Source organism: Camelus bactrianus, chromosome 27 (assembly GCF_048773025.1).
Source record: "Camelus bactrianus isolate YW-2024 breed Bactrian camel chromosome 27, ASM4877302v1, whole genome shotgun sequence".
Classification (NCBI taxonomy): Eukaryota; Metazoa; Chordata; class Mammalia; order Artiodactyla; family Camelidae; genus Camelus; species Camelus bactrianus.
In genome coordinates this window covers 16,781,560-16,806,798 of record NC_133565.1, presented here as the reverse complement: position 1 = coordinate 16,806,798, position 25,239 = coordinate 16,781,560, and the positions used below count along the sequence as shown (strand labels likewise).

At 45.2% G+C, this 25,239-nt stretch overlaps 1 protein-coding gene across 3 annotated transcripts in view; it reads left to right on the top strand.

The window, feature by feature from the left end:
• The first annotated feature begins 17,573 nt into the window (after positions 1 to 17,573).
• SYNM (synemin) overlaps positions 17,574 to 25,239 on the top strand; it is a 34,911-nt gene continuing 27,245 nt past the window's right edge. For all 3 annotated transcript variants that reach the window (XM_074354205.1, XM_074354204.1, XM_074354203.1), the window contains exons 1-2: positions 17,574 to 18,505; positions 24,782 to 24,906. In XM_074354205.1, coding sequence (XP_074210306.1) covers positions 17,696 to 18,505; positions 24,782 to 24,906 — 935 coding nt within the window. In that variant the 5' untranslated portion in view covers positions 17,574 to 17,695. The remainder of the gene's footprint in view (positions 18,506 to 24,781; positions 24,907 to 25,239) is intronic.

The following is a 25,239-nucleotide window of genomic DNA, read 5'->3' as shown; positions in this document are numbered from 1 at the left end:
AAAGGTAAAACAACAAAACATAAGAAAGATTAATAGGAGAGTACCTTCATGATCTTGGGATAAGCAAAGATTTCTTATACAGGATACAAAAACATAAAACCTAAAGTAAAAGATTGATAAATTGGCTTATATTAAGAATAAGAACTTCTGTTCATCAAAGGACACTGTTGGTTCAAAATAAGAAACTCAAATAATATAATATTAATAAAATTAAAAATAAAACAACATGATCATCTCAATAGATGCAGGAAAAAATTTGAAAAAGTTCAGAAACTTTTATGATAAAAACACTAAATAAACTAGAAAAAAATAAAGGGAGGGGGACTTCCTCAATCTGATAAAGGACATCTATGAAAACCTCACAGCTAACACTATGCTTTCTACATTAGTAGAAAGACCCACTGGTAAAATGGTGAAAGAACTAAGATTCTGTTAAGATCAGGAACAAACTAAGGATGCCTACTCTCACCACTTCTATTTAACGTTGTTCTGGAGGTTCTAGCCAGGGCAATTAGGCAAGATACGAAATAAAAGTCACCCAGACTGGAAAGGAAGAAGTAAAACTATCTCTTTTGCAGATGACATGATCTAGTACATAGAAAATCTTAAGAAATCCATACCAAAGAAACCTCCTAGAGATAATAAATGAGTCCAGCAAGGTTGCAGGATATAAGATCAATGTAAAAAATCCAGTGTATTTCTATATGCTAGCAATGAATAATCTAGAAATGAAATTAAGAAAACAATTCCATTTACAATAGCACCACAGGGAGTAACATGCTTGGGACTAAATTTAACAAAAGAGATGCAAGGTTTGTACACTGAAAACTACAAAATGTCATTGAAAGAGACTAAAGAAGACCTAAATAAATGGAAAGACATCCCATGTTCATGGATTGGAATACTTAATGTTGTTAGGATGGGAATACTCCTCAAATTGATTGACAAATTCAACACAGTCTTTACCAAAATCTTAGCTATTTTTTTGCAGCAATTGATAAGCTGATCAAAAATTCATATAGAAATGCAAGGGACCCAGAATAGCCTGAACAATCTTAGAAAGGAAGAACAAAGTTGGAAGATGAACATTTCTTAATTTCAAAACTAACTACAAGGCTACAGCAATCAAGACACTGTGGTATTCCATAAGGATGGCCATTTAGATCAATGGAATAGAAAGAGTCCAGAAATAAATCCTTATATTTTTGGTCAATTATTTTGACAAGGATGCCAAAATAATTCAATGGGAGAAAGAATAGTCTTTTCAACAAATAGTGCTGGGACAACTGTGTATGCACATGCAAAGGAATGAAATTGGTCCCCTACTGTACACTGTACCCCAAAATTCACTCAAAATGGATTGTAGACTAAAGCTAAAATGACAAAACTCTTAGCAGGAAATATAGGTCCACATTTTTATGATGCTGGATTAGGCAGTGTTTTCCTAGATATGACATCAAAACACAAGCAACTAAAGAAAAAAATAGAAAAATTAAGCTTCATTAAAATTGTAAAAAACTGTGCTTCAAAGGATGCTATCAAAAAAGTGAAAAGACAACCCGCAGAATGGGAGAAAATGTCTGCAAATCATACATGTGATAACAGACTTGTGTCCAGAATACAAAAATAACTCTTACAACTCAACAATGAAAAATAAAAATGGGCAAAGGATTTGAATTAACATTTCTCTAAGGAGGTATGCAAATGGCCAACAAGCACATGAAAAGATGATAAACATCATAAGTCATTAGGAATATGCAAATCAAAACCACAAAGTAATGCTACCTTCACATCCTCTAAGAGGGCATAGCCAAAAAGACATACAATAAGCAAGTGTTGGCAAGGATGTGGAGAAATTGGAACCCCCTGTACTGTGCTAATGGAAATGTAAAACGGTTACACTGTTTTTGAGAAGTTTGGCCATTCCTCCAAAAGTTAAGCATAGAGTTATCATATAAACTCAGCAATTCCACTCCTATTTTTAAATTCCAGAGAAATGAAAACATTTGTTCACACAAAAACTTGTATATGAATGTTCATAGCAGCAGTATTCATAACACGCAAAAAGTGGAAACAACTCAAATTGTCCATCAGCTGATCAAGCAAAATTTGTTATATCCATACAGTGGAATAGTATTTAGCCATAGAAAGGAATGGAATATTGACACGTGCTACAACATGGAAGAACCTTGAAAATGTTACGCTAAGTGACAGAAGCCAGACACAAAAGAACACATATTGTATGATTCTTTCTCTGCAAAGTGTTCAGAATAAGCAAATCTATAGAGATAAAAAGTAGAGTAGTGGTTGGCAAGCACAGGAGGAGAGAAGGCAAAGTGAAAGCTAGTGGGAGTGGGGTTTCTTTTTTGGGCTGATGAAAATGTTCTGGAATTAGATAGTGGTGATGGATGTACAAACTTGTCAGTATGCTGACAACCACTGAGATGTACACTTTAAGTAGGTGTAGTTTATGTATGGTATGAGATGGTGAATTATATCTCAATTTTGAAAAGACACCATTTAAGAAAAAGAAAAGGCAAGGCTCAGAGCAGGAGAAGAGATTTGCAGTACATATAACCAGAGAGGTATAACCACAGATACAAGAGAGGACTTGTATCTGGAACATGTAAGAAACAAATCGGTGAGCAAAAGACACACAACCCTACAGAAAAATGGGCAGAAGATGTGAACAGACATGCCCCCAAAGAGTAGCTAATATGAAAAAATGCTCAACCTCATCAGTAATCAGGACAATGTAACATCCTAACACTACTCTCAATCCTAACCCTAAACCCTAACTCATTATAGTGGCTACAGTTTAAAATACTGAAAAAAACTCCTGGGACATTACCTTTTCCATCATCCCCAAAGGGAACCACAGCTCTGACTTCTAATCCCACAGCTTAGTTTTGTTTGCTTCTGATTGTATTTTCTTTTGAGTCTGGCTTCTTTCACTCAACATATGTTTGTGAAATTAATCCATGCTGCTGCAGGTAGCAACAGGTCATTCATTTTGGTTGCTGTGTTGTAGAACATTGTATGAATAGAGCACAATTTACTTACTCATTATTTCTGTTGCTAAGCATTTGGGTTGTTTCCAGTTCTTGGCTGTTGTGTTGAATAAAAGGAGTCAGATACATAAGAATGCGTACGGTACCATGTGATTCTATTATAATGGCTACACCAGTCTACGGCTTTAATGGGAGGGGTAGTGCCTGAGAGCGGGATGAGGGAGGCTCTGGCTACTGGCTAGCTTTTATTCCATGAGCTTGATACTGGAACCAGGTGTGTTTACTTTGTGATAATGGGAAGATTTGTGCTCTTCCACACTTCAATCAAAACCTACTTCAGAAACTCAAAACTTACTTAGGACCAAATTGAGCTATATCTATCTTTTGCTATCCATAAGCTACTAAAGCCACTTTATGAAGACAGGGAAGCTGGAACAACCCCAGAATGAGGCCAGCCCCAGTCTTGGGTATTTATAGGCTTGAGTTTTCCTGCTAGGCTGCCATGCCTTTTGGTTTAGTTCCTGGACATCCTATATTTTCTTGTTTCACCAGCTGTGTACAGTACTTCTTTGGATCTTCACCACATCCTCAAAGTTGGTGGTGGTGGCTTTTCCACCCTAAACTACAAGTACTAGGGGTTGATAGTATGAATGACAGTAGAATGCAATCATTCTTTTCTGGACTTCCTTTACTGTAAGTAAATTATTAGCAGTGATGGATAATTGGGTGAAAAGATTATAAGGAAAGTATTTTTTAATTGCTTCCAATTCTATTATATGACATAAAGATATCTGTTCTAAGGTAAATTCCTAGATTAATCAGAATGGAAAGGCACATGCCAATATTTTTTTCAATCATCCCTGAAGAATGGTACTGGTGGAGCATCTCAGAAGAGCTAATGTTTTTATACATGGACTTTCCTCTAGCCGCATCTTTATTTGGCTTCCTGGAGTATTACTTACAGATCACGTATTTTCATTATTTAGAATGTATCTGATTTTTATCTCATTGTTTTATAAGTGTGTTTCTAAATTCAATGCCTTTCAGAAGAGAAGATTACTGCCTGGAAATGGGTATTTAGTTGATATTTAAAATATCAGTTAGATTGGTATTTCATAAGACAAAAACTCTAATTAGAAAAGATACATGCATCTCAATGTTTATAACAGCACTAGTTACAATAGTCAAGACATGGAAGCAACCTAAGTGTCCATCAGCAGATGAATGGATAAAGATGTGGTATATATATATATATATATATATATATATATATATACACAATGGGATACTACTCAGCCGTAAAAAAGAATGAAATATTGACATCTGCAGCAACATGGATGGACCTGGAGATTATCATACTAAGTGAAGCAAATCAGACAGAGAAAGACAAATATCACTTATCTTTTATAAGTGGAATCTAAAAAAAATGACACAAATGAAATTATTTACAAAACAGAAAAAGACTCACAGACACAGAAAATACACTTATGGTTACCAAAGGGGAAAGGGAGGAGGGGGAGGGATAAATGAGGAGTTTGAGATTAACAGATACACATCACTATATATAAAATAGACAAACAACAAGGTCCTACTGTATAGCACAGGGAACTATATTCAATATCTTGTAAAAACTTATAATGGAAAAGAATCTAAAAAAAGAAAAAAATATATAAATCTGAATCACTTTGTTGAACACCTGAAACTAACACAATATTGTAAATCAACTATAGTTCAGTTTAAAAAATTGATATTTCATAATACAACCAAAGCTCACTTATCTCTAGTGAGAGTGTACATTTAAAAAATTATCCTACAATATTTTTAATCCCCAAATGACTCCAGCTGCTCAAAGCCACCTTGCATCTCTCCTCACCAGCTCATCTTCCCCACTTCTGTCTGTAGAGATCCCTGACCACCTATGTAGGGAGTGGCTCCCTCCCCACCCCCATCATGACACCAAGTAGAGGACTCTCGTACATTCTGTCAGGCTAGCAGTGCCGACCTCAGGAATTGGAAGCCACCTTGGACCACCTAATGTCCAATCACCAAGCACCTGGGATGGACAGACCCCTAAGTTTAGCAACGTTAGCTCTCTCTTCCCCTTCTAGAAAACTCCCCACGTGTCTGAATAGCTGGACCTTTTGCTTTAGGTCTCCACATCTCAGTTTTTCATTCCCTCTCACTTCTGGGATTTGACATTTTCAGAAAAATTAATCTTCATGTTGTGTGTAAATATAAGGGGGAGAAATTGCTCTTTAATACACTAAAAAATGCACAAGTTCCTTTATCTCCCAGAATTTCATTCCCTAGTATTTCCATTTTGATTTGCTTTTCTGTTATTTATTCCCCAAGCATTTCTTTATTCCATTAACAAGGGAAAAACTCATATAGAAAAGCAAAATGTGTTCAGCTGTGTGTGGTCTATGGATTTGAATTTGAAAGGGATCTGTTGAGAGGAGCTAAGAATCCACTTGGGTGATCTTGGTGAAGCAGCCAGACTTGCTTGAATCTGTAGTAGGTTTGCAGCAGCCAAGCCAAAGCACCCTTGGGTCTTGGGTGCCCTGAAAGACTTGACCAGCTGGCTAGGGATCCCATCAGCTCCTCCCTCTGGCTTCTGACCTCTTATATTTGGTCCAACCTTCTTCTTTATCTGGTAGCAACCCCAAAAGTTCCAAAAATTCCCATCCAATTAAGACCATTTCGATCTTTTTGATCAAATAATTATGTGGTCGAATCAACAAGTTCAAGATGGGGGTTCTCTGTCAATATTACTTAAATAAGAAAATATTGCAATAACATCCCACTTGATGAAGCAGATGCTTTCGGAGGAACACACTTTCAACCTCCCAGGGTCATCTCCTGCCCATCTACACCTCTTTTCCTAATTTCGTTTTCCCATTCTCTTATGTCCTTTCCGTAAACCTTTCAGTAAAATATTTTGATGATCTCCTCCGGGAGGCACCAAATCTAGGGCTACATTAGTGAGTAAAACAGACCTCTCCATGTGCTTCATCAGTTTCAGGCATTCTCCTTCCCTCTTGGCCACTTTTTACAATCTTCCCAAACTCATTACTGCACTGGTTATAGACCCAGATTCCTGAAGTCATCAGCTGTTTGTTTTTGTTTGGGGAGCTAACTGGGCTCATGCCCACAGCCAGAGGAGACACAGGCCTCCTTTGCATACCTTCCACACTCTTAATTTTCTTCCCATTCCCCTGTTTGTCATAGGACTGTTCTCATTTTAACAGAAAATCGCTTCTTGTCACTTACCATCCTGTCAAGTCTTCTCTTACTCCAGGCTGACGTGGCAGCCCCACTGCCCAGCTGTCTCTCCCCAGCTACTTTTCCAGAGGTGACTTAGCAGGCTGCACTGTCCCTTCTTGTCACTGTCTGCCTTGTCTTAGGTACTCCCCTCCCCTGGGATTTCTCTGGGCTCTTAGCCGCCTGGGAATATACATGCGAGTGCTACCAGGGCTCGCGACAAATTTCTCAAGATGAAGCTGGAGCGAAACAAAGCAAGCCTGTATCTCATTCTTATTCACCACTGAAGAAATGCAAATGTTGTGAAAGTGCAGAACATTTGCATTATTCCAATCACCTAATTTATCTGTATTTCCACCTTCATTTGTGAAATAAAGGGTTCAGTGAAGCAAAATCAACAAAGCTTTGGGAACACTTACAAACACAAATAAAGTAAATAGTGTTACTCCAAAATATATTTTGACACATTCTGTATTCTCTGTCTATGGATTCTGACTGGAGGTGGGAGGGGGAAGATCAACAATTGTTATAAATCAGGTTTTTCCTGAATGTGACAAATACATTGCAGGGACTGTAGGCTGAGAGGATTTTTGAGCCAGAACTGGTCTGTATTAGTTATCTATGTCTGCATAACAGAGGCTCTCAAATCAACAAATATTTATTATCTCAGGGTTTCTGGGTCGGGAACTGGGAGCGGCTGGGCAGGATGATTCTGGCTCAGGGTTGCTCATAGGGTGGCCATCGAGCTGTTGGCCAGGCTACAGTGATCTCAAGGACTGGCTGAGACTGGCACAGCCACTTCCAAGCTCACCTACGCGGCTGTTTCTTGAGGGCTTTTGGCCGGAGACTGGAGTTCCTCACTGCTAGCTTCTCCAAAGGACTGCACATGACTGGCGTCTGACCTCCCCCAGGGTGGCTGATCCAAAAGAAAAAAAGGGTGACAAAGAAGTGTCAACTGAAATAAAATCACACAACGTGAGAGTTGTGGATTAAGTTTTATTTGGGGCAAAAATGATGACTATAGCCGGGGAGACAGCATCCCAGATAGCTCTGAGAAACTGTTCCAAAGACGCAGAGGGAAAACTCAGTATTATATATGATTTCAGTGGACGCGGGTTATGTGATGTCAAACACACATTTAGGCAGAGGCTGCTGCTAGTCACAAGAAGCAGATGTCACCGTTAATGACTTTAGTGCTTTTCTAGATATGATGAGATGCAAGAATTGGTGTCATAAAAACTTCTCCTGAAAATATGTAACTATCTGGAGGCCTGTTCTGCCAATTTTCCCAGAGCACAGAGCACCTCGTTCCTGATCTCCACCCTGAACTCCTCTCAGGGAGGGTTGGAAGTCCGCAGCTGCAGTGGCTGGTGATTTAATCCAAGCAGAGTTGGATGCAAGTGCCAACCTGATCCAGTCCTTGTAGAGGCAGGTGGCAAGTGCCAATATTTAGTTAGCAGAAGAAAGCCACAGCGTCTTTTATAACACAAACTCAAGTACCATGTGGACTCTCCCAGGTACAACCAGGGAGGGAGTGACAGGAGGCTGGAACACTGGGGCCATCTAGGAGGTTGGCTACCACAGAAGTTTCTAGATACACACACAGTCCGATTCCCTCAGTTATGGCCAAGGAAGCTGCAACCCAGAGAGGTGAAGTGAGTTGGCCAAGATCCTACCACTGGTTAATGCCCAAACCAGGATTGACCCTGGGCTTTCCATATTTTAGGACATCTCAATTTAGCAGCTACTGATTTTACTTTTGGTGCTTACCAAAAGCGAGACTGGGCTGGGCAGCATGGAGATTTCAGGGTGAAGAATACCACCGTGGTCCCTGTCCAGAAGTTCACAGGAGCGGTGAGGAGTGGGGTACACTGAAACTTCCCAGGAGAATGGAGCACATTTGCTCAGAGAATTACAACTGATGACCATTGAGAGTTCAAAAGAGGGCCTGATTCCCACAGGCACCATTAGAAGACTTTGTGAATACAGAGACATTTGAGTTGGGCCCTGAAGTAGATTTTTGCCAACACGATGAACATGATTTGACCCTGATATCTCCAAGTCTAACTCTTTGAGGTTCAAACACAACAGCATGAGTCAAAGTCTCACCCTCTGAATCACTTTCTTGGCTACTGATGACCAAAATTGGGGGCTGTCTGGAAGGAGGACTCTGGCAGTTTTTCTGAGAGCTCCTCTTACCTTAGCTCCCACTGCTGTTTTTTGGTGGAGCTGATACTTTACAACCAAGAAATTAAAGCAAGTTCTTGACCATGGCTATCTATGCCATCAAAACAATCCCCAGATCAGTAGAAAAAAGCTTTAAATACAGTTGCTAGTTGATGTCCACTTGGTTTGGAGTTCATCCTTCCCCACAGATTCACCTGCCCATGAGTTGATCTCGAAGATTAACTATTGATAAGGTGGTAAAAGGTCAAACAGGGTGGACTAGGGTTGAGGGCTGCCCTTCCCCAACATGGGCCAAGGAACCTTCAGGAAGGTGGGGCAGAGGAATGATCAGTGGCGTTCGATTACAGAACGTGTTCATATCTGACCCCATTATCCATCACATTTAGGAACATTTTTATTGAAAAACATTTTAGAAACATATGACTAATTTGAAATCAAATGGGTGATATCACAGATTTTCTTGCTTAGTGTAAGTGTCTTTCTTAAAATAGAACAACTTTTTTGAGAGGTACTTGACATTCTATATAAGATTCACAAATTTTAAGCGTGAGGTTCAGGGAATTTTGATGAATGTATACAGTCATGTTACGACCCCTAAAGTCAAGATATGGAATAGTTCTCCTACCCTAAAGAAGTTCCCTTATTTCCCTGTTTTCAGCCTAACCCCCTCCCATTACCCCATCCTCTGGGGTGCAGCCAGGAAGCCAAGGTATCCGGAGCAGAAGTGGAAGGGATTGGAGATTGATATGTCTTAGAGATGTATGTCTGGTAGGGCCATGGAGACCACAGGAGATCAAGGACCTGAGGTTTACTCTGAGTGAAATGGGAAGGTGTGGGAGGGTTTTGAGCAAAGGAGTGATCTGACTTAGGCTTTAAAAAGACTACAGAGAAACTACCTTACATCTCCACTAGGGTTGAACAAATAAGTTATACTGTAGAGAATGAGAGCCAGGCTTCTCAATGTCAGAGAAAGAAGTTACAAATAAGCAAAGGAAAAAGGAAGGCTAGAATGAACTTTGTGGACTGGATTCAGAGGCATAAGTATGTACTCATGTTTGTGGAAAGACTGATAGAAAAACAGATATAAATATGTGTGTACACACGGAACATACGTGTATATGTGTGTGTTTGCCATCTTAATATTAAATCTTCCAATCCATGAACATGGGATGTCTTGTCATTAACTGAGGACTTCTTTAACCTGTTTCAACAATGTTTTGTAGTTTTCAGAGTGCAAGTTTCGCACTTCTTTCGTTAATTTTATTCCTAAGTATTTTATTCTTTTTGATGCCATTGTAAATGGAGTTGTTTTCTTAATTTCATTTTTGGATTGGGTAGGACGAGTACTGATGGTCCCTGGTGTGCTGTCAAGGTGTGATTGCTACAAATTTCCCCCTTGATGGATTAGGACTGGATACCGGCAGAAAGGGAGGCATTATTGGTGCAATATTGTGGACTTTTTCTGGAGGAAATAGCAAGTAGAAGGACTGTGGAATCAAATGACTTTTGCTAAGTGTCACCGATTCATTAAGAGAGGAAATGGTTTCGGGCCCACGGCTCAGCAATTTACAGCCAAGTATGAGAGTGACAGCAGCTAACTGGTTGTTCTCCCGCAGGCAGAAGGCAGAGAGGTATGGTACTTCCTAAGGGTAAGAGAGGCAGTACTTCTGAGAAGGCTGAGTTTTCATACCAGGCAAGTCTCCTGTGTTGAAATCAAGGCCGTGATGCAGAAGGACTGGAACTCAGAGACTAGGGACAGGGGCATCTGGGTACTGCAGGTGAGAACGTTGGACCTCCAGATGCCCCTGGGCCTGCAGAAGTGACCGCCTCCCCCTACTGGAATATAGAGCCCCCTTCTGCCTCCTGCAAGAAGACTATGCAGAGGCCACATGGGGCAGATGTCTTCCAGGACGCTGTTTGCCTTTAGGGGTTGGCTACCATCTCCTTTGTGGCCTTCAGACCTTTATCTAGGTTGAAAACTCAGCAAACCCACCTGGGGAAATGACGGATCTTCACAGAAAGGACAGGGGTTACATATCAAAGGTGCTGCGAGCTCGACCACGGCAGGGGCTGGAGCAGGAGGCCGGGGTGGGTCCTGAGGGGGCTGGCTCAGAGAGTCTGTTGGTGTGGAGGCACCCTCCTGTGACAAGGGCCCTGGGTGACCGCAATAGTATGCTGCTGGGCTGGCCCACATTAAATGAAGTAGAGATGCCAGAACTGCTGTGGCAAACTGTGGAGGAAGGGAATAAGAGATACGAGAAGCGAGCTTAAGACAGAAACCCACCAGGCTGGCCATGTTCCTTGGGAGGCCGTGTGGACACTCCATCTACCAAAGCGCTGAGGCACACGCAGGTGAGGGGACAAGACATCCTTGAGAAGCTCCGCAGTGACTTCTTCTGCAGAAGGAGGGACTGATGGTAGAAGAGGCTGTTCCAGAGCTGGCCTCTCTGTGGTGGTGGCGGTGGTGGTGGCGGTGGTGGTGGCGGGGTGATAACACAGTGGTTCTCAAACTTTAGTGGGCGTTAAACTCAACCAGAGGGCTTGTTGAAACACAGGGGTTTTGATTTGTTAGGCTTGGGTTTGGAGCTGGAAAAGCACATTTCTAAAAAGTTCCCAGGCTGTGCAGCTGATGCTAGTCCGAGCACCTCTGATACAGAGGTGAGAACACTGGGAACGGGCTGAGCCGAGGGCAGGTGGCAGCCTGTAACTGTCAGAAGCAGGATGAGTCTCATTACTGTGATGAGCAGCCACCTTGGAATGGTAGCCTGGGGCAGGAGAGCTGACCTAAGGGATCTACAGAGATGACTCACAGAACTTGGTGTTCTTGGGGAAAGACACATGAGGCTGTGGACAAAAACACTGTGAATAAACACAGAATCCAGAACACCCCAATGGTATGTCACTGCCTGATTTCCAGGCCTGAGTCAGTTCTCAGACCCGGATGCCAATGACAGAAGGCAGGACCTGGCAACCTCCACGGTAAGTAAGTACAGATGTGGTCTCCCAACCCTTCCCCAAAGAGATGACAGCCATTTACACGGGGGTGAGGGAAACACCCATTTCTTTCCAGTGCGGTTGGGTACCCATGACCAGGTTCAAATTAATGCTGATACTCAGGGATGCAAAGCATCCTCCTGGCTGTCCTGTAAGAGTAGGGACATGTCAAGGTCATGTCATAAACAGAGCCCTGGCCCAAGACACAGTGGGTTCAGAAGAGCGACCTGGGACCGAGTTACACATTTGAGGGTCGTTGGTATACTGTTGGCATTTAAAGCAACGAGATTGGATTGGTGCAGCCAAGACAGAGGTGTCTTGCTAAGTGACTGGTGGTTGGCAAAGAGGAGAGGAAACACACATTTGAAGCAGCACTGGGGAAAGACAGCATCCTCCTCAAAGCCTCCTGTATGCCCCAGACTCCGAGTCCATGAGGAAAGGGGCTGTGTCTCCTTCTGCTCCATGTCCCCAGAGCCCAGCCAAGTCCCTGGCACAGAGGAGGGACTCAATAACTAGTTTTGAATTATCCGACCATGACCGCCGCTAATGAACTCCATGGAAAATGGAAAAGTGCGTTCAGGGCAGGAGCAGCCAACATACTGTTCATCTTTGATGGCAGACTCTTCTTTTAGTTCTTAAGATGAAATGTGAGTCTTGTTCCTGTGGGGAAGATGAACCAGGGGATGTTTCTTTGCCACCTGGGGCCCTTCCCAAGTTCATTTGTAATGTATATGACATGACTTTCCAAATTAAGAGAGGGAGGGTGTGCAGGTTAAGTTACTGCACATTTTTTTTCATACAACAAATGCTATTTTTGCACCTTTAAAAAAGGCAGCCTATATCCCAACAAACACCTGTTGTGCTCCCATGAAACAGCAATAAACAAATGATCAGCCCTCTCAAAATAGCCAGAAGAGCCGTGACAAAGCGGGGAATGCTCTGGGCTCCAAGCAAGAGTGGCTGGATGCAAACAGTCTTTGGAGTGAGGTAGGGCATAAGGACGCTGTGCCCTGAGTACCTTATGGCCTCTTCTTATTTAGTTCTTGTAATGACCCAGTGAGGGAGGGGCTACCCTCACTTTACAAAGGAGAAAACTGGTATGGAAGGTTCCAGAACTATTCAGGCCCATTCCCCTGCTCCCCTGTCAACCCCACTGAACTGCCTGTCGTCTGCATTTGTCCCCTGGGTCCTGAGCATCTCCTCCTGGCCTTCCTGAGCCTCCATGTGATTCCTGGGCTTCGGGACTTCACCCATGAGGACGACCGACATTTCCTGGGTGAGGACACCAGGCGCTGTGTGGCGAGCTTTGCACAGTATACCAGGCATGTGGCTGTGTGGGTGAGACCAGGGCCCAAACCTTGCCACTTTGGACTTGCGTGGCCTTGGCCAAGCTGACCGCACTGTGGATCATTTGCCTCATCACTAAAATAGAGCTGCTAGCACCTACTTCATGGGTGGTTGCGCTGATGATGTGAGTTAATCCACGTAGGGAGCTCAGAACATTGCCCGGCACATGGTAAGGGCTCTGTAAGGACCAGCTCTGGTGGGGGCTCTCTGTGTGCGATTTTGTCCTCACTGTTACGTGGATAAGGAAGTGGCTCAGAGAGGCTGCTGTGCCCAAGGCCATCCTGGGAGTAGGAGCCAGACATAAAGCAGCTCTATCCGCCTGGCACCACTGTGCCCAGCTCAGAGCCTCCAGCCAGCCCTCTACATTCCCCTTCCTCCACCTGCTTCATTTGCTACCTGGCCAAACCTTCAGGGTGGCAGGCGTGCCTCCCAGATCACAAGCTTGGATGTGCAGGAAATCATGGCAGATCTGCCTTTTCTAAATCTCGACCCAATTTCTATTTAGGGCCCCAAATTCCACCAGGCTGATGGAAGCTCAGTATCAGTTGAAGAGTCTAACCTCCTTCCTTGGGGCTGCACTAGAATTGGTAAGGATGCACACAGAGCCAAGGCCACCTGGTCCTTATGTCATCTGTCTGTGTTGGCATCCATTAGCCTTCCACTCTGCCCCACAGATGTGGTCTTCATCCACATAGGCAGAGGCTGTGACAGTGGGCCCCCATGCACAGTGGAGTGGGTTGTCCACTGCACAAATGTACCTGAAAGAGAGGATGAGTGGGATTGAAACCCAGTCTGTGCTGTATTTGCTAAGTTGTGGCTGTAGGTGCAAGACTGCTTCCACCTGAGGAAGGGACACTTTTTCCTTTTTACCTAGGAACCACCCACTGAGGAGGCCATGTACTTATGGGCTCCTTCATCTACCTTATTCTAATTGCACAGAGGCATCTGAGAGGGGCTATGGCCCTGCTGGAGCCCCCTCATCCTTGTTTGAATGGCTCCCTCAGGTCCTCTGCCACTTCTGAGAGGTGCTTGGGCTCCTGGTCTCCCTCATGCTGGATGTGGGCGCCTCAGAAAGTCTCTCCTGGCCTACGCTGCAGCCACTTCCCTCAGGCCCGGGTACTCCCCAGGGGTGCACCGGGGAAGCCGGCACAAGTCACCTGCTCCTGGAGCCCACGGTGTAGCTGGGCTTTTTCTGTCTCCTTGGGGCTCCATCCAGGAAGAGGAACAGGCTCGCCTCTCTAGAATCTCCCCAGGACCTACTGTGCTTTCATCACTGCCTCCCCCATCCCTTATCTAAGGGGATCTTTCCTTTTCTTTTCTTTTCTCTTTGTTTTCTTGTACTTAGCATTACTGTGTTTTGCAGAAATTGTGTTTTTTACAAATCGAAGGTTTGTGGCAACTTGGCATTAAGCAAGTCTACTGGCATCGTTTTTAAGGGAATCTTTTCTTGTCTCCTGGGAACCCCAGCTCTCCTCAGCCCACTGCACTGCCATCCCTCCCCAACATTTTGTCTAGCTGAAAGTCCTCTCCAAGCCTTTAAAACTTGCATTTTTAACATCAAAGTCAGGAATACCTTTCTGGTTTGGCTTTCTGCCTGCTTCCCCTTACGTAATAGGTGCAGGTTGGGAAGTAGGGGTATGAACTATTGGAGGAAATCCGTTAATTCTTCCCTCCCCACCCCTAACTGTTCCACCACACTTGGGCCCGCTGGCCAGTTGACCACCGGCCACTCTGCTCCAGGTTCTCCAAGTAGAGAAAAGACCAACTATTCCCACTTCCCCAGCCCAGCGCAGGGGTTGATGAAAAAGGCGGGCCCCTCCAGCCCCGTGCAGCCCTCCTGTTTTTGCGGCTTCAGGTGAAACTCTGCCAGGACCAGCTCTGCGCCCCAGCCGCAGTGTCTCTTGCACAGGGTGGAGGAGGGGACCCTTGGCTGAAGCGACCCTGAATACCTTTCTTGGACCTCCATCCTCAGGGAACGCCCCCTGCCGAGAGGTCTGGAAAATTCTTGCTCTCCCTTAGGGCTTCAGGCTCCGAGCTGCGGACAGAAACAGGCATTCTGCATCCACGGCCCTACGTGTATGCACCTGATGACAAGCATCTTACTATTAATCTACTGAAATCAGTAAGTGAAGCTAAAATGTAACGTTTTCTCTCCAATTCTTTGATATCCCTGAGTTCTGTTTTCATTGGAAATTGCTAACAGGTGAGATAGAAAGTCCTGGAAGTGTTTAGCCTACCAAAAGGGGGGCTGTGGTTAAAAAGAAAATCTAGACCATTGTTTTACCGCAGAGGGGAGCAATTTCTGCCGTGTTGGGCCAATTCTAGAAAAAATATTTACAGGTAATTTTTAAAATTCAAAGTAAAGCTGATTGTATTTAATCCTATGGGAGAATGTGTGTGTATATGTTTGTATATGTGTACATTCATTCACGCAGCTTAGAGATCTACTATATTGAATAGAAGAATGTCAATAATAAAATGGGGACTGTAGGACTTTTTGCCTTAAGATATTAATAGAAAAGTGTATTTGTTAATATGGTAGCAACATCGGGGCAGTTTTACATTTTTATTGCAAACAGTACAATACTTCTTATCATAAATTCCATATAGCAAATTGATTCTTGCAGAATGCTTTCACTGATTTTTGCAGAACTCTGGTGTCCCTAGACCATCTGTGGTTGTAGCTGACATACGAGTGTAGCATGACATGAAGGTTGGTTGATGTTTTGGTTTGCCTTAACGAGAAAGACGGAGGTGAAATAACTAGGAAATATTCATTCTCAACGTGAAGCAACTTCTTTGCTAAATTCAGATAATAGTTTTGAAACACTGGAAAAATATTTCCAAAATTTCTGTGCTATTCAAAATGCAGTAGCTACAGACACAACACACTGTTTCAGCTATATTATTAACATGTTTTCCCATGCCCACCCGGGGATGCCAAAAAACAAAAACAAAAACAAAAACATGTTCTCCATCACTTCTTTAAGTCTGGACGATCAACAGAATAATAAATCAAGTCAACAATTAACAAATCATTTACTGATTTCACCAGTATGAATACTCAAGCTACCAATACGGTGTCGGTAAATACAAAGTTGGATAGAGATGCTCAGTAGCATGGATAATATAGCATTTCCATCCTATAGGGATACTAGAAATCCATAACTTCAAGAACAGATAATAGCAAAAATGCAGTAAAATAATTAGGAAGTGATATATATTTAAATATTTATTTCCTTTGTTTTATATAATTAATGGTAAACTTCCATAATTTAATTTTTAATAATAGCTGGCTATTATTATTTTTAATAATAGTTTTTAAACAATTGGCTCACAGAACTCCTGAAAATTTAACAATTGGCTCTCACAAGCCAGTAGGCCCCAGCACACCATTGCTAGTCTCCAGTGACTTCTGGGTTCCACAGTGACAGACACTGGGAGATGGGAGAGGAGGAGAGGAAACAGTTGGGTTTTCCTTCTGCTGCCTTCTGGGATGCATTCTGCAGCTCCTGCTCCTCCAGACTCAGCCAACACTGCTCCCTTCTTCTGCCCCTAGAGGGCTATTGGCTTCTTGGTTTCTCCCTCTCCTGATGCTTCCCCATCTCACCTACTCCTTTATAAATAGTCTCATTACATCCCACTAATCATTCCCTTCCTTTTGAATGTGTGTTTCCTGACTGGACCCTGTCTGCTCAAGACTGTTCCTGCAGTCACAACTTCTTTTAAAAAATTTTGTTTTGTTTTGTTTTGTTTTGCTTTTTTTGCATGTTGGGGGGGGTTATTAGGTTTGTTTGTTTATTTGGAGGTACTGGGGACTGAACCCAGGACCTCATGCATGCTAAACATGTGCTCTACCACTGAGCTATTACCCTTCCCCACAGCGGTCACAACCTCTGATATTTCTCCCAGATTAGGAACTGTGTGTCCTTAGGCAAGTTGCTCAACTTCACTGAGCTACAGTTTTGTGGGGATTAAGTGTGATGCAGCAGGGTATGATTTTTGAAAGATTAACCAGAGTTGTACTTGAGTATTTTCCTCCTGCTATTTGCTGGTGCTTTATAACTCTTTCCCAAACTGAGCAACTATACTCTGTAGCAGATGTTTCTCAGGAATAGGATTTAAAGCACAAGTAGGAGGAAAGTTTTGAGTTTCAAAATTCTTGAAGGACACGAGGGCAAAGGAAACCTAATGAGTCAGAGCAAAGCATCCTGCTGGGAGACCCACTCATCCCTGAGAAAGCCCTCCTGCCCTACCACGCCAGAACGCGGTGGGACAGCAGAGCCCCTGGTAGAGGGAGGAGTTGAAGAATTGAAAACAAATGGCTGCAGGCTGAGTCCAAGTAACCGTGGCAACCCGCCCCACAGTGCCCCGGTGCCCCGGTGTGGCCCAGGAGAGACGCTGGTACTGATCGGACTTCCAGACAGATCTGGGAGCTGACATCACAGCAGCTATGTGTCCTGACAAGCAAGGGCCAGGTGGCGATGTGCACCTAGGTGAATGGGAGAAGGGCGGACAATAACGGAGAGACTTCCTCGGCATCCCTTCTGCGAACCCTGTCCAGCGAGCTAGCCACCCGCCCGTTATCCGACAGCCGGCCACCAGGACTCGCGACCGCCCGGGCCCTTGGAGGGACAGCCGCTCGGAGCCGCGGTCATGCCGGCAGGGGGCGCTGTCCGGCCGCAGAGGCCGCGCTGGGCCGCGCTCTGATTGGCTGGAGGACGCAACCCGCGCCAACTCCCGCCCGCCCCGTCCGCTAAGTGCTGCAGCTCGCCAGCTCCCGCCCCAGTCTGCGGGCCTCCGGAGCGGCGGTGGGGCCGGGCCGGCGCAGCGGAGGGGACAAGACCAGGGCAGGAGGGAACCAGCCGGCTAGCAGAGCTCCGCACACTATCAAGATGCTGTCCTGGCGGCTGCACACGGGCTCCGAGAAGGCCGAGCTGCAGGAGCTCAACGCCCGTCTCTACGACTATGTGTGCCGGGTGCGGGACCTGGAGCGCGAAAACCTGCTCCTTGAGGAGGAGCTGCGCAGCCGGCGCGGGCACGAGGGCCTGTGGGCCGAGGCGCAGGCCCGCTTCGCCGAGGAGGCGCGCGGCTTGCGGCAGCAGTTGGACGAGCTGAGCTGGGCCACGGCACTGGCCGAGGGCGAGCGCGAGGCGCTGCGGCGCGAGCTGAGTGAGCTGCGGCTGCTGGGCGAGGACGCGCGCGCCGCCCGCGGCCGCCTGGACGCCGAGCTGGACGCGCAGCGGCGGGCGCTGCAGGAGGAGCTGGGTGCGCGCGCCGCCCTCGAGGCACTGCTGGGCCGGCTGCAGGCGGAGCGCTCAGGCCTCGACGCGGCCCACGAACGCGACGTGCGGGAGCTGCGCGCGCGCGCCGCCGGCCCGACCCTGCACTACCGAGCCCGCGCCGCCGGCCCCGCCGCGCCTCCGCTGCGCCTGCGGGAGGTGCACGACGGCTACGCGCTGCTGGTGGCCGAGTCGTGGCGGGAGACCGTGCAGCTGTACGAGGACGAGGTGCGCGAGCTGGAGGAGGTGCTGCGGCGCGGCCAGGAGAGCCAGCGCGAGGCCGAGGAGGAGACGCGGCTGTGCGCGCAGGAGGCCGAGGGGCTGCGGCGAGAGGCGCTGGAGCTGGAGCAGCTGCAGGCGCTGCTGGAGGACGAGCTGCTGCGGATGCGCGAGGAGTACGAGCTGCAGGCCGAGGAGGGGCAGGTCCGTGCTTGGGGACGGCCCCACCCCGCCCAGGCGGCCGTGGGGGAGTAGTGGGGCTTCCCCGACCGCCCCGCGCTCACCCGCGGCGCGGCGTCGCAGGCGGGCAGGACCCGCCCCGTCCCGCGGCGGGGCCTCAGGGGCCCGGCATCTCGCCAACCCTGGAAGAAGAGCGTGGGTCCATCAGCTCAGCGGGCAAGTGCCAAGTGGCAGGTCCCGGTGAATGGCCCCTGTCCTCTTGTTAGGTTGTCATCTTTTTTAGACCTTGACATGACTGGGAGCATCCCGACAAATGACCCCCTCAGTTCTAGGTTCTCTTTCCATTTCCTGTGCTTCGAAGACCGAGTTCACATAAAAGTCAGACAAGAAGCCCCAGAAGTGACTTGCAGAGTTGACAGCTCCCTCCTCCTCAGGTCCCTGTGTGGGCGGTTCCTAGGCAATGCCAAGCCCTTAGCGGGAGCCTAGCCCTTCAAAATGGCAGCCCCATTGGCACGAGGGCTCCCCTGGGGAAAACTTAAATTGTTTTCCAAAGCGGTTTTTATTTTGCCGGGATGACTTCTCAGTTAGAGGCAGCTGGTTGTGGCTCCGTGGGTCACTGCCTTGTTTATTCTTGGGAGGGGCAGCGGCCTTAATGCAGAAAAGAGTTTGATCAGAGATGTTTTTCTCACAGGACAAGCTGATGTCAGATCTCTGGGTATTGTAAAAGTTGTGGGAACACAGGTCCCTGTGGAAGGGTGTTTCTATACGTGCAGATGATATGAACAGTTCCTGTTTCAGAGAAGCAAAGCTCAAACCTCCGACACTGACAGGCTGACACCCGTTGCTGATTTCTTGTCTGTACACCCCGTCCAGGCCTAGGTTGGCCTCGGTCCTGCGTGGTCTAGGCTAGAATTGGAAATATTCCCAACCCTACTCTCAATAGTTGTCAGGATGACATTTTAAAACAACAAATTCAAGAACATTTTAAAGGGAACAGTTTGCACCTTTGAGTTAAATTTTGTGTTAGAGTAATTTTGTGTCTTTTAAAAATTAGAAGTAAAGAGAACATGGCCGTTGTGGTCGAGAAGACTGTGGGGATGTGACAGGCAGCCACAGTAATCAGCAGATTATCTGTTAACCACACCTGGTCCTTAGCACTACCCTGGGGTTTCACTCTTCTAAGAGCTGGAGTCTGGGTGGGAAATCATAGAAAGAATACAGTACTAAATTATTTGGAATCTAATCTTTTGGATCATGGGTTTTGTTGAGACTGCCTCATAATTTTCAAAAGTGCTCTGCCAGGCTTGTAGGTGGGCAAGGACAGGGACCGTCAAAGTGTGTGCCGATGGCTATAGTTTACTCTGGACTTGAGTGCTTCCCTTTGCAGTGATGGTAGCCAGGGACACTAGTTCCACGGGGCCCCACGCTCTTGTTGAGTGAAAGTTAAAAAGTGTCTTTAATGTAGGCTTTCACAGAGCTTTTAACCAAAAAGAACTGCCTGCCAACTCACTGCCCACTGAACCCCTTTGTAGGGAACCCCTGCTGCCACCCCAAGGGTCCCTGCTATGCAAACAGGTTTGGAAAAGGCTTCTTTGAGGTGTGTTTTGTGGGCTAAGTCCTCACCATTCATGTGCAGTCATAGCTCACTTGGCTCATTTCAGACCTGGAAGCTCTGGTTTCAGTGTTCATTTTTAGCAGCAGAACCCTCTCCCCTCACCCCCATCCTCACCCCCCTACCTAGATACGAAACCGATAAAAGTAGACTTCCTCTGTTTGGAGGAGAGGTGGGAACTTGAGCAGTGTGGTTAGAAACCTTTGGCACAGGGACCACAGGACCCTTACCTGGTATCACACCTGACCTGAAACCAGGACCCTGCCCTCAACTTCCTGTCCAGTGATACCTCTCCTGTTGGAATTTGCTTCTCTCTCCTAAAAGTAAAGAGTAAGGAAAATGTCATTAAGGACTTGGATTTTTTTTTTCAGCTCCAATTTGTGGAGATTTCTTTGTACTAATAATTTCCTCATCCAGATCCTGAATCTTTCCCCATTGCGCTTAAAATAACCATATTTCAGATTGCATTCCAAAAGACTCAACACCAAGCATTAGTATTTTTTAAAGAAGTATAAAAATGCTAAAATTTTGTTAAAGAGTAAGTATTGGTTATTTAACCCCAAGCCCGTGGCGTTTTCAAATTCTATAGACGCTAACTTTGAGGAGACTGAAACTGTCATAAAACCTGATTTAACTGATACACTGGAATAAAAGTTTCATTACACAGAGTTAGCCTTTAATAAGAACTTCTCATGTGCCAGGTACCACAGGTACCCAGTCCTTCACATGTGTATTCACTCTCAGTCCTCACTCCAGTCTTAAGAGGTGGGTGCTAATATTTACCCCATTTTACAGATGACGAAACTGAGGCTCATGGGTCACTTAGTAAGTAGCTAAGCCTGGGTTAGCTACTTACACATTGCCTGAACAGCTAACCACTGGGCCATATTCCCTGTCTTCCATTTTATTAAAGATTAACTTTTAACCAGTATTCACTTTGCTTTCTTAGAATAATGACCAGTGTTCTTTCTAAGGATGAGCACAGAGGTGCCCATTAATCTTAAAATCCTTAAGTGCTTTCAGACCCTGCCTGCTTGCTGGCTGTTGTCAGAATGGTTTCAGTGTTGTTTTTCATTTAGTTTTTCCTGTGTTCCATATGGTTTAATGGGACCTCCCCACCCCCATCTGGAGGCAGGAAACCCCACCCAGTACCCAGCGTTTCCCTGGCTCCCCCTCTGCAGCTCAAGGGGGAAGGATGCTGGCTAGGGCTCTGGGAAAAACGGTCCTTCCCAGATGGCGTACGTGCCTTAGGTCTCTCTGTGAGGCCCCTTGCCTCAGATTTGCCAGAGGAAATTTGCTGAGCTGATGTCCAAGGCCCCAGCATTCTATATGTATTTTAGACCACTTGAAGCCTGACTGATACACCCTGTTGCCCAGGCTGCAGGAAGGGGCTTTGAGCCAAAGCTGTAAGACATTTGTGATTTATACCGGCCTTACCCCGTAAACATGGAGATTTTGGCTTGTGAAACTGAGCTTTTAGCCTGGAGGCTGGCTATTTTTGGGTAGCTTCTATGCCCCCAAGACCTGATTGAATAGGAACACGTTTCTCTTTCTTTCCCTCCCTCCTTCCCTCCCTCCCTTCCTTCCTTTGTTTGTTGTTGTTGAAGTATAGCTGATTTACAGTGTTGTGTTAGTTTCAGGTGTACAACATAGTGATTCAGTTATACATATGTATGTATTCTTTTTCAGATTCTTTTCCATTATGTTATTACAAGATATTGAATATAGTTCCCTGTGCTATATAGTAGGTCCTTGTTGTTTATCTATATATTTTATATGTGGCAGTGTGTATCTGTTAATCCCATATATATGGAATATATATAATCCATATATATATGGAGAGAGAGAGAGAGAGGTCAATTCAACTCCAGGGCTGGGGGCTGAGAACTGGAGGAAGGGGGTTGTTGCAAGAGGGTAGGCTTGAGTCCAGGAGATCAGAGTTCAGTTTGAAATGCCTCTGAAATATCCACCTGATGTTGTAACATAAAATGGTGAGCCTGGAGTTCAGGGTGTTGTCCGGGCTAGAGCTATAAACACGTAGTTAGCATCTAATCATTACTTGTTATTATTTACACATTTGGTTTTTGTGTCTAAATAAGGTTATCACAGCATTTAAATTCCCTCAAACTCTTAATGTTCGAGATTCTGAGTGCCGTGGCCGTGACATCTGCAAGCGCTTCCCGTTGTGTCTGGCTGCCTCGCGCAGCAAGGAGCTGCTCATATTCGGTCAAGAGAAAGTGAATTCCTTGGATACTGACGGCAGTGTGCTTTCCCTGGTGTAGGCCCACGTTTCATCATCACGGGTTGTGATGCTGCCCAGAGTTTCTCTAAATAGCATCTGAGAAAGGTGACCTCTCTCTCCCCGGCTTTTATAACGTCAGGCGAAACTGCTTCTGCCCGGATTAGAATTAGCTGCTGGGTCTCACGCCTCAGTGCCTCGGCCTGGCCCACGGTTTGAAAACTTCGGGAGAAGTGGAGGCCAAGCCTGAAGCTTTATATTCAAGCAGCAGGATCGGTTACAGTTTCTGTGGAGACTGTTGGGAGCCCATCAGTCTTACGTTCCTGCTTCCAAAAGTCAACTAATTTTCCTTTGACAGCTTAGGAAGAGTTGACGCACATGGAAATGTGGTTGAACTGTTCTTATTTTAACTCAAGTACAGTTAGATTTTTCTCTTCCCATATTGTGGGGCACAGAAATGTTCTTTGTCCCCTGGGAGGAGAGAGAATCTTCGTGCTGCCTCTTTGGTATGGCGAGGAGGTCTTGACCTGTTCAGGTGGTTTGTGGTTGGAGAGTTGAATGTGTCTGATCATTTTTTCTGAGCATTTTAATAATAACTGAACTTCTTTGTGAAGAAGACATGACTACAAATTTTCAAATTTTAATATTTAGGTCAAATTTCGTATAGTAGGAAGGAATCAATATATTTATGTTGATAGAACATGTCTATAACCTTGTACCTGTGTTTATACTCCCTTTAAAATGCTACTTAACTGTAGAATGTGAGCATGTCGTGACTAAATTCTGGCAACTCAGTTACTTAAATCAGGACCGACCAATGGTCTGCTTTAGTGAGCCTCTTTATCTACTCACAGTACCAGTTTTGGAGGGGGTTAACACGTCCCCACTGGGATACTGGCTCGCAATTCTTAAATTTATTCCTTTGCTTTAAAAGCTAAGTGGTTTCAGTCTTTGTACCTAGCATACTTTATATATACAAAAAGAACCTCACTACAATTCGCTTAAATATGTAGAACAGTTATTGGGAGCAGAATAATTTACACGCTGATCACGCATCTTTTTAGATAGTAAATCCACAGTGAGATCTTAGTTAAGTTCATTCCTTGGTTTCACAGACATTACATGTTAATTGTGGGCCATCAGCATTCTGTCAGGTGCCTTTGGTGGAGGGATTACACCAGGAATGAAAACATTCCTTTATCTGACTGTCTTCCAAGTTCTAAATTCCATACAGATAAATGTCTAAAAATGTAGCCTGTTTAGTTAATTGTGTTCAGAAAAAATGCTGTTTTTCCATTCAAACCATAAGTTAAAGTATATGAACTTACTCAATGTTTAAATATTTTCTCAATTATTTCCCAGTGTAACTATAAAAAATTACATGAAACTGACACAGAGTAGTGCAAAACTGTAAAATGGTACAAATGAAGCTGTTGTGTTTATTAACGTTGAAATATATTGTCAATTTTAAATGGTACATTTTGAGGATGGTAATATTATCTTGATCATTTCATTTTTAAAAAACTAACTTATTTTTTTGGTGGGGGGAGGTAATTAGGTTTATTTATTTATTTTTAGAGGAGGTACCAGGGATTGAACCCAGGACCTTGTGCTTGCTAAGCATGCACTCTACCGCTTGAGCTGTATCCTTGCCCCTTGATCATTTCATCTTAAGTCCAGTTCGCCAAATGTGTGCTGTGTGATTTGTCTGTAAGGGGGATTTTTCTAGAGACGGGGGATACATGAGGCGGCCGGCCGTGCCCTGCAGTGTCTCCCAGCCAGGGAGCAACAGGGACAGGGGTCATTGACCAGGCGGGAGTGGAACTGCTCACGCTGGCGATGGGAGCGGTGTGAGCCCAGGGTACTAACTACATCCTACAAGTACAATCAAAAAAGACTTATCCAGGTCTGAATTTTGACATTTATGCCTGGAATGCATTCCTGTCTCATCAGCATAGCTTTTCTCCCCAGATGATTTTGAAGTATCTTTTCTAGGTGAAACAGAGAACTCTGCTTACTTGCTTATAATTGGAGAAATTGTGACTATGGGGGAAATTCTATTTCAGATTTGAGTGACTTCTGTTTTAAATATTAAAAACCCCTGCTTTATAATCTTGGCTTATTTTCAGTAGCGTCTTACTTGACCAGTGGGATGTATTGACTCTCGTAAGCTGACTGATGTCTGAACTGCAGACTGATGTCTGTTTACAAGCACTCATTATGATTAGGGAGTAGGAACAGAGGAGCCAGAGTCCCACCCACATCTTCCATATGCAGTGAAAGAAATCTCGCAAGTGGGAAAAATGCAGTATTTAAAATCATCCTTGCAATGACTTCATTTTTAATCAACCTTGACTTTATCTCTTTTTGTGTCCCGAACTGTTGATATCTTAAGTTTGACTCAGCGAAGCTCTAGTTCTCTGATCCCCAAACCCTCTGTTCTCTTTAGAGAGTGATTGCCAGCATGGAGGATGAGAAGGCAGCCCTCACCTTGGCCATGGCTGACCGGCTGCGAGACTACCAGGAGCTCCTACAGGTGAAGACTAGCCTCAGCCTGGAGGTGGCCACCTACCGGTAAGGACGCTGTGGCAACGCACCAGATCGGAGGGATTAGGTACCCTGTTCACACATGAACGGACTTTACTCAGAGAAGTTACAGAGCTAGAAAGGGGAGAACCGGGACTCGAACCTGGGAAGTCCGAGTCCCTCTGCTCAGACATCTGTTGTCCTGACTCCATCTCCAGGGGTTTGGCCTTGAAGAACTGTCTCTCTGCCCAAAGGTCAGCATGGCGCCCCAGGTGACTGGCTTTGTGTATCAAGATGTTGACTTGAATTCAGGGTGACCAACCTAGATGAGAGAGTCACAGAGCACTCAAAGGGGCAGAGGACATGTCCTTGGAGTGGCTC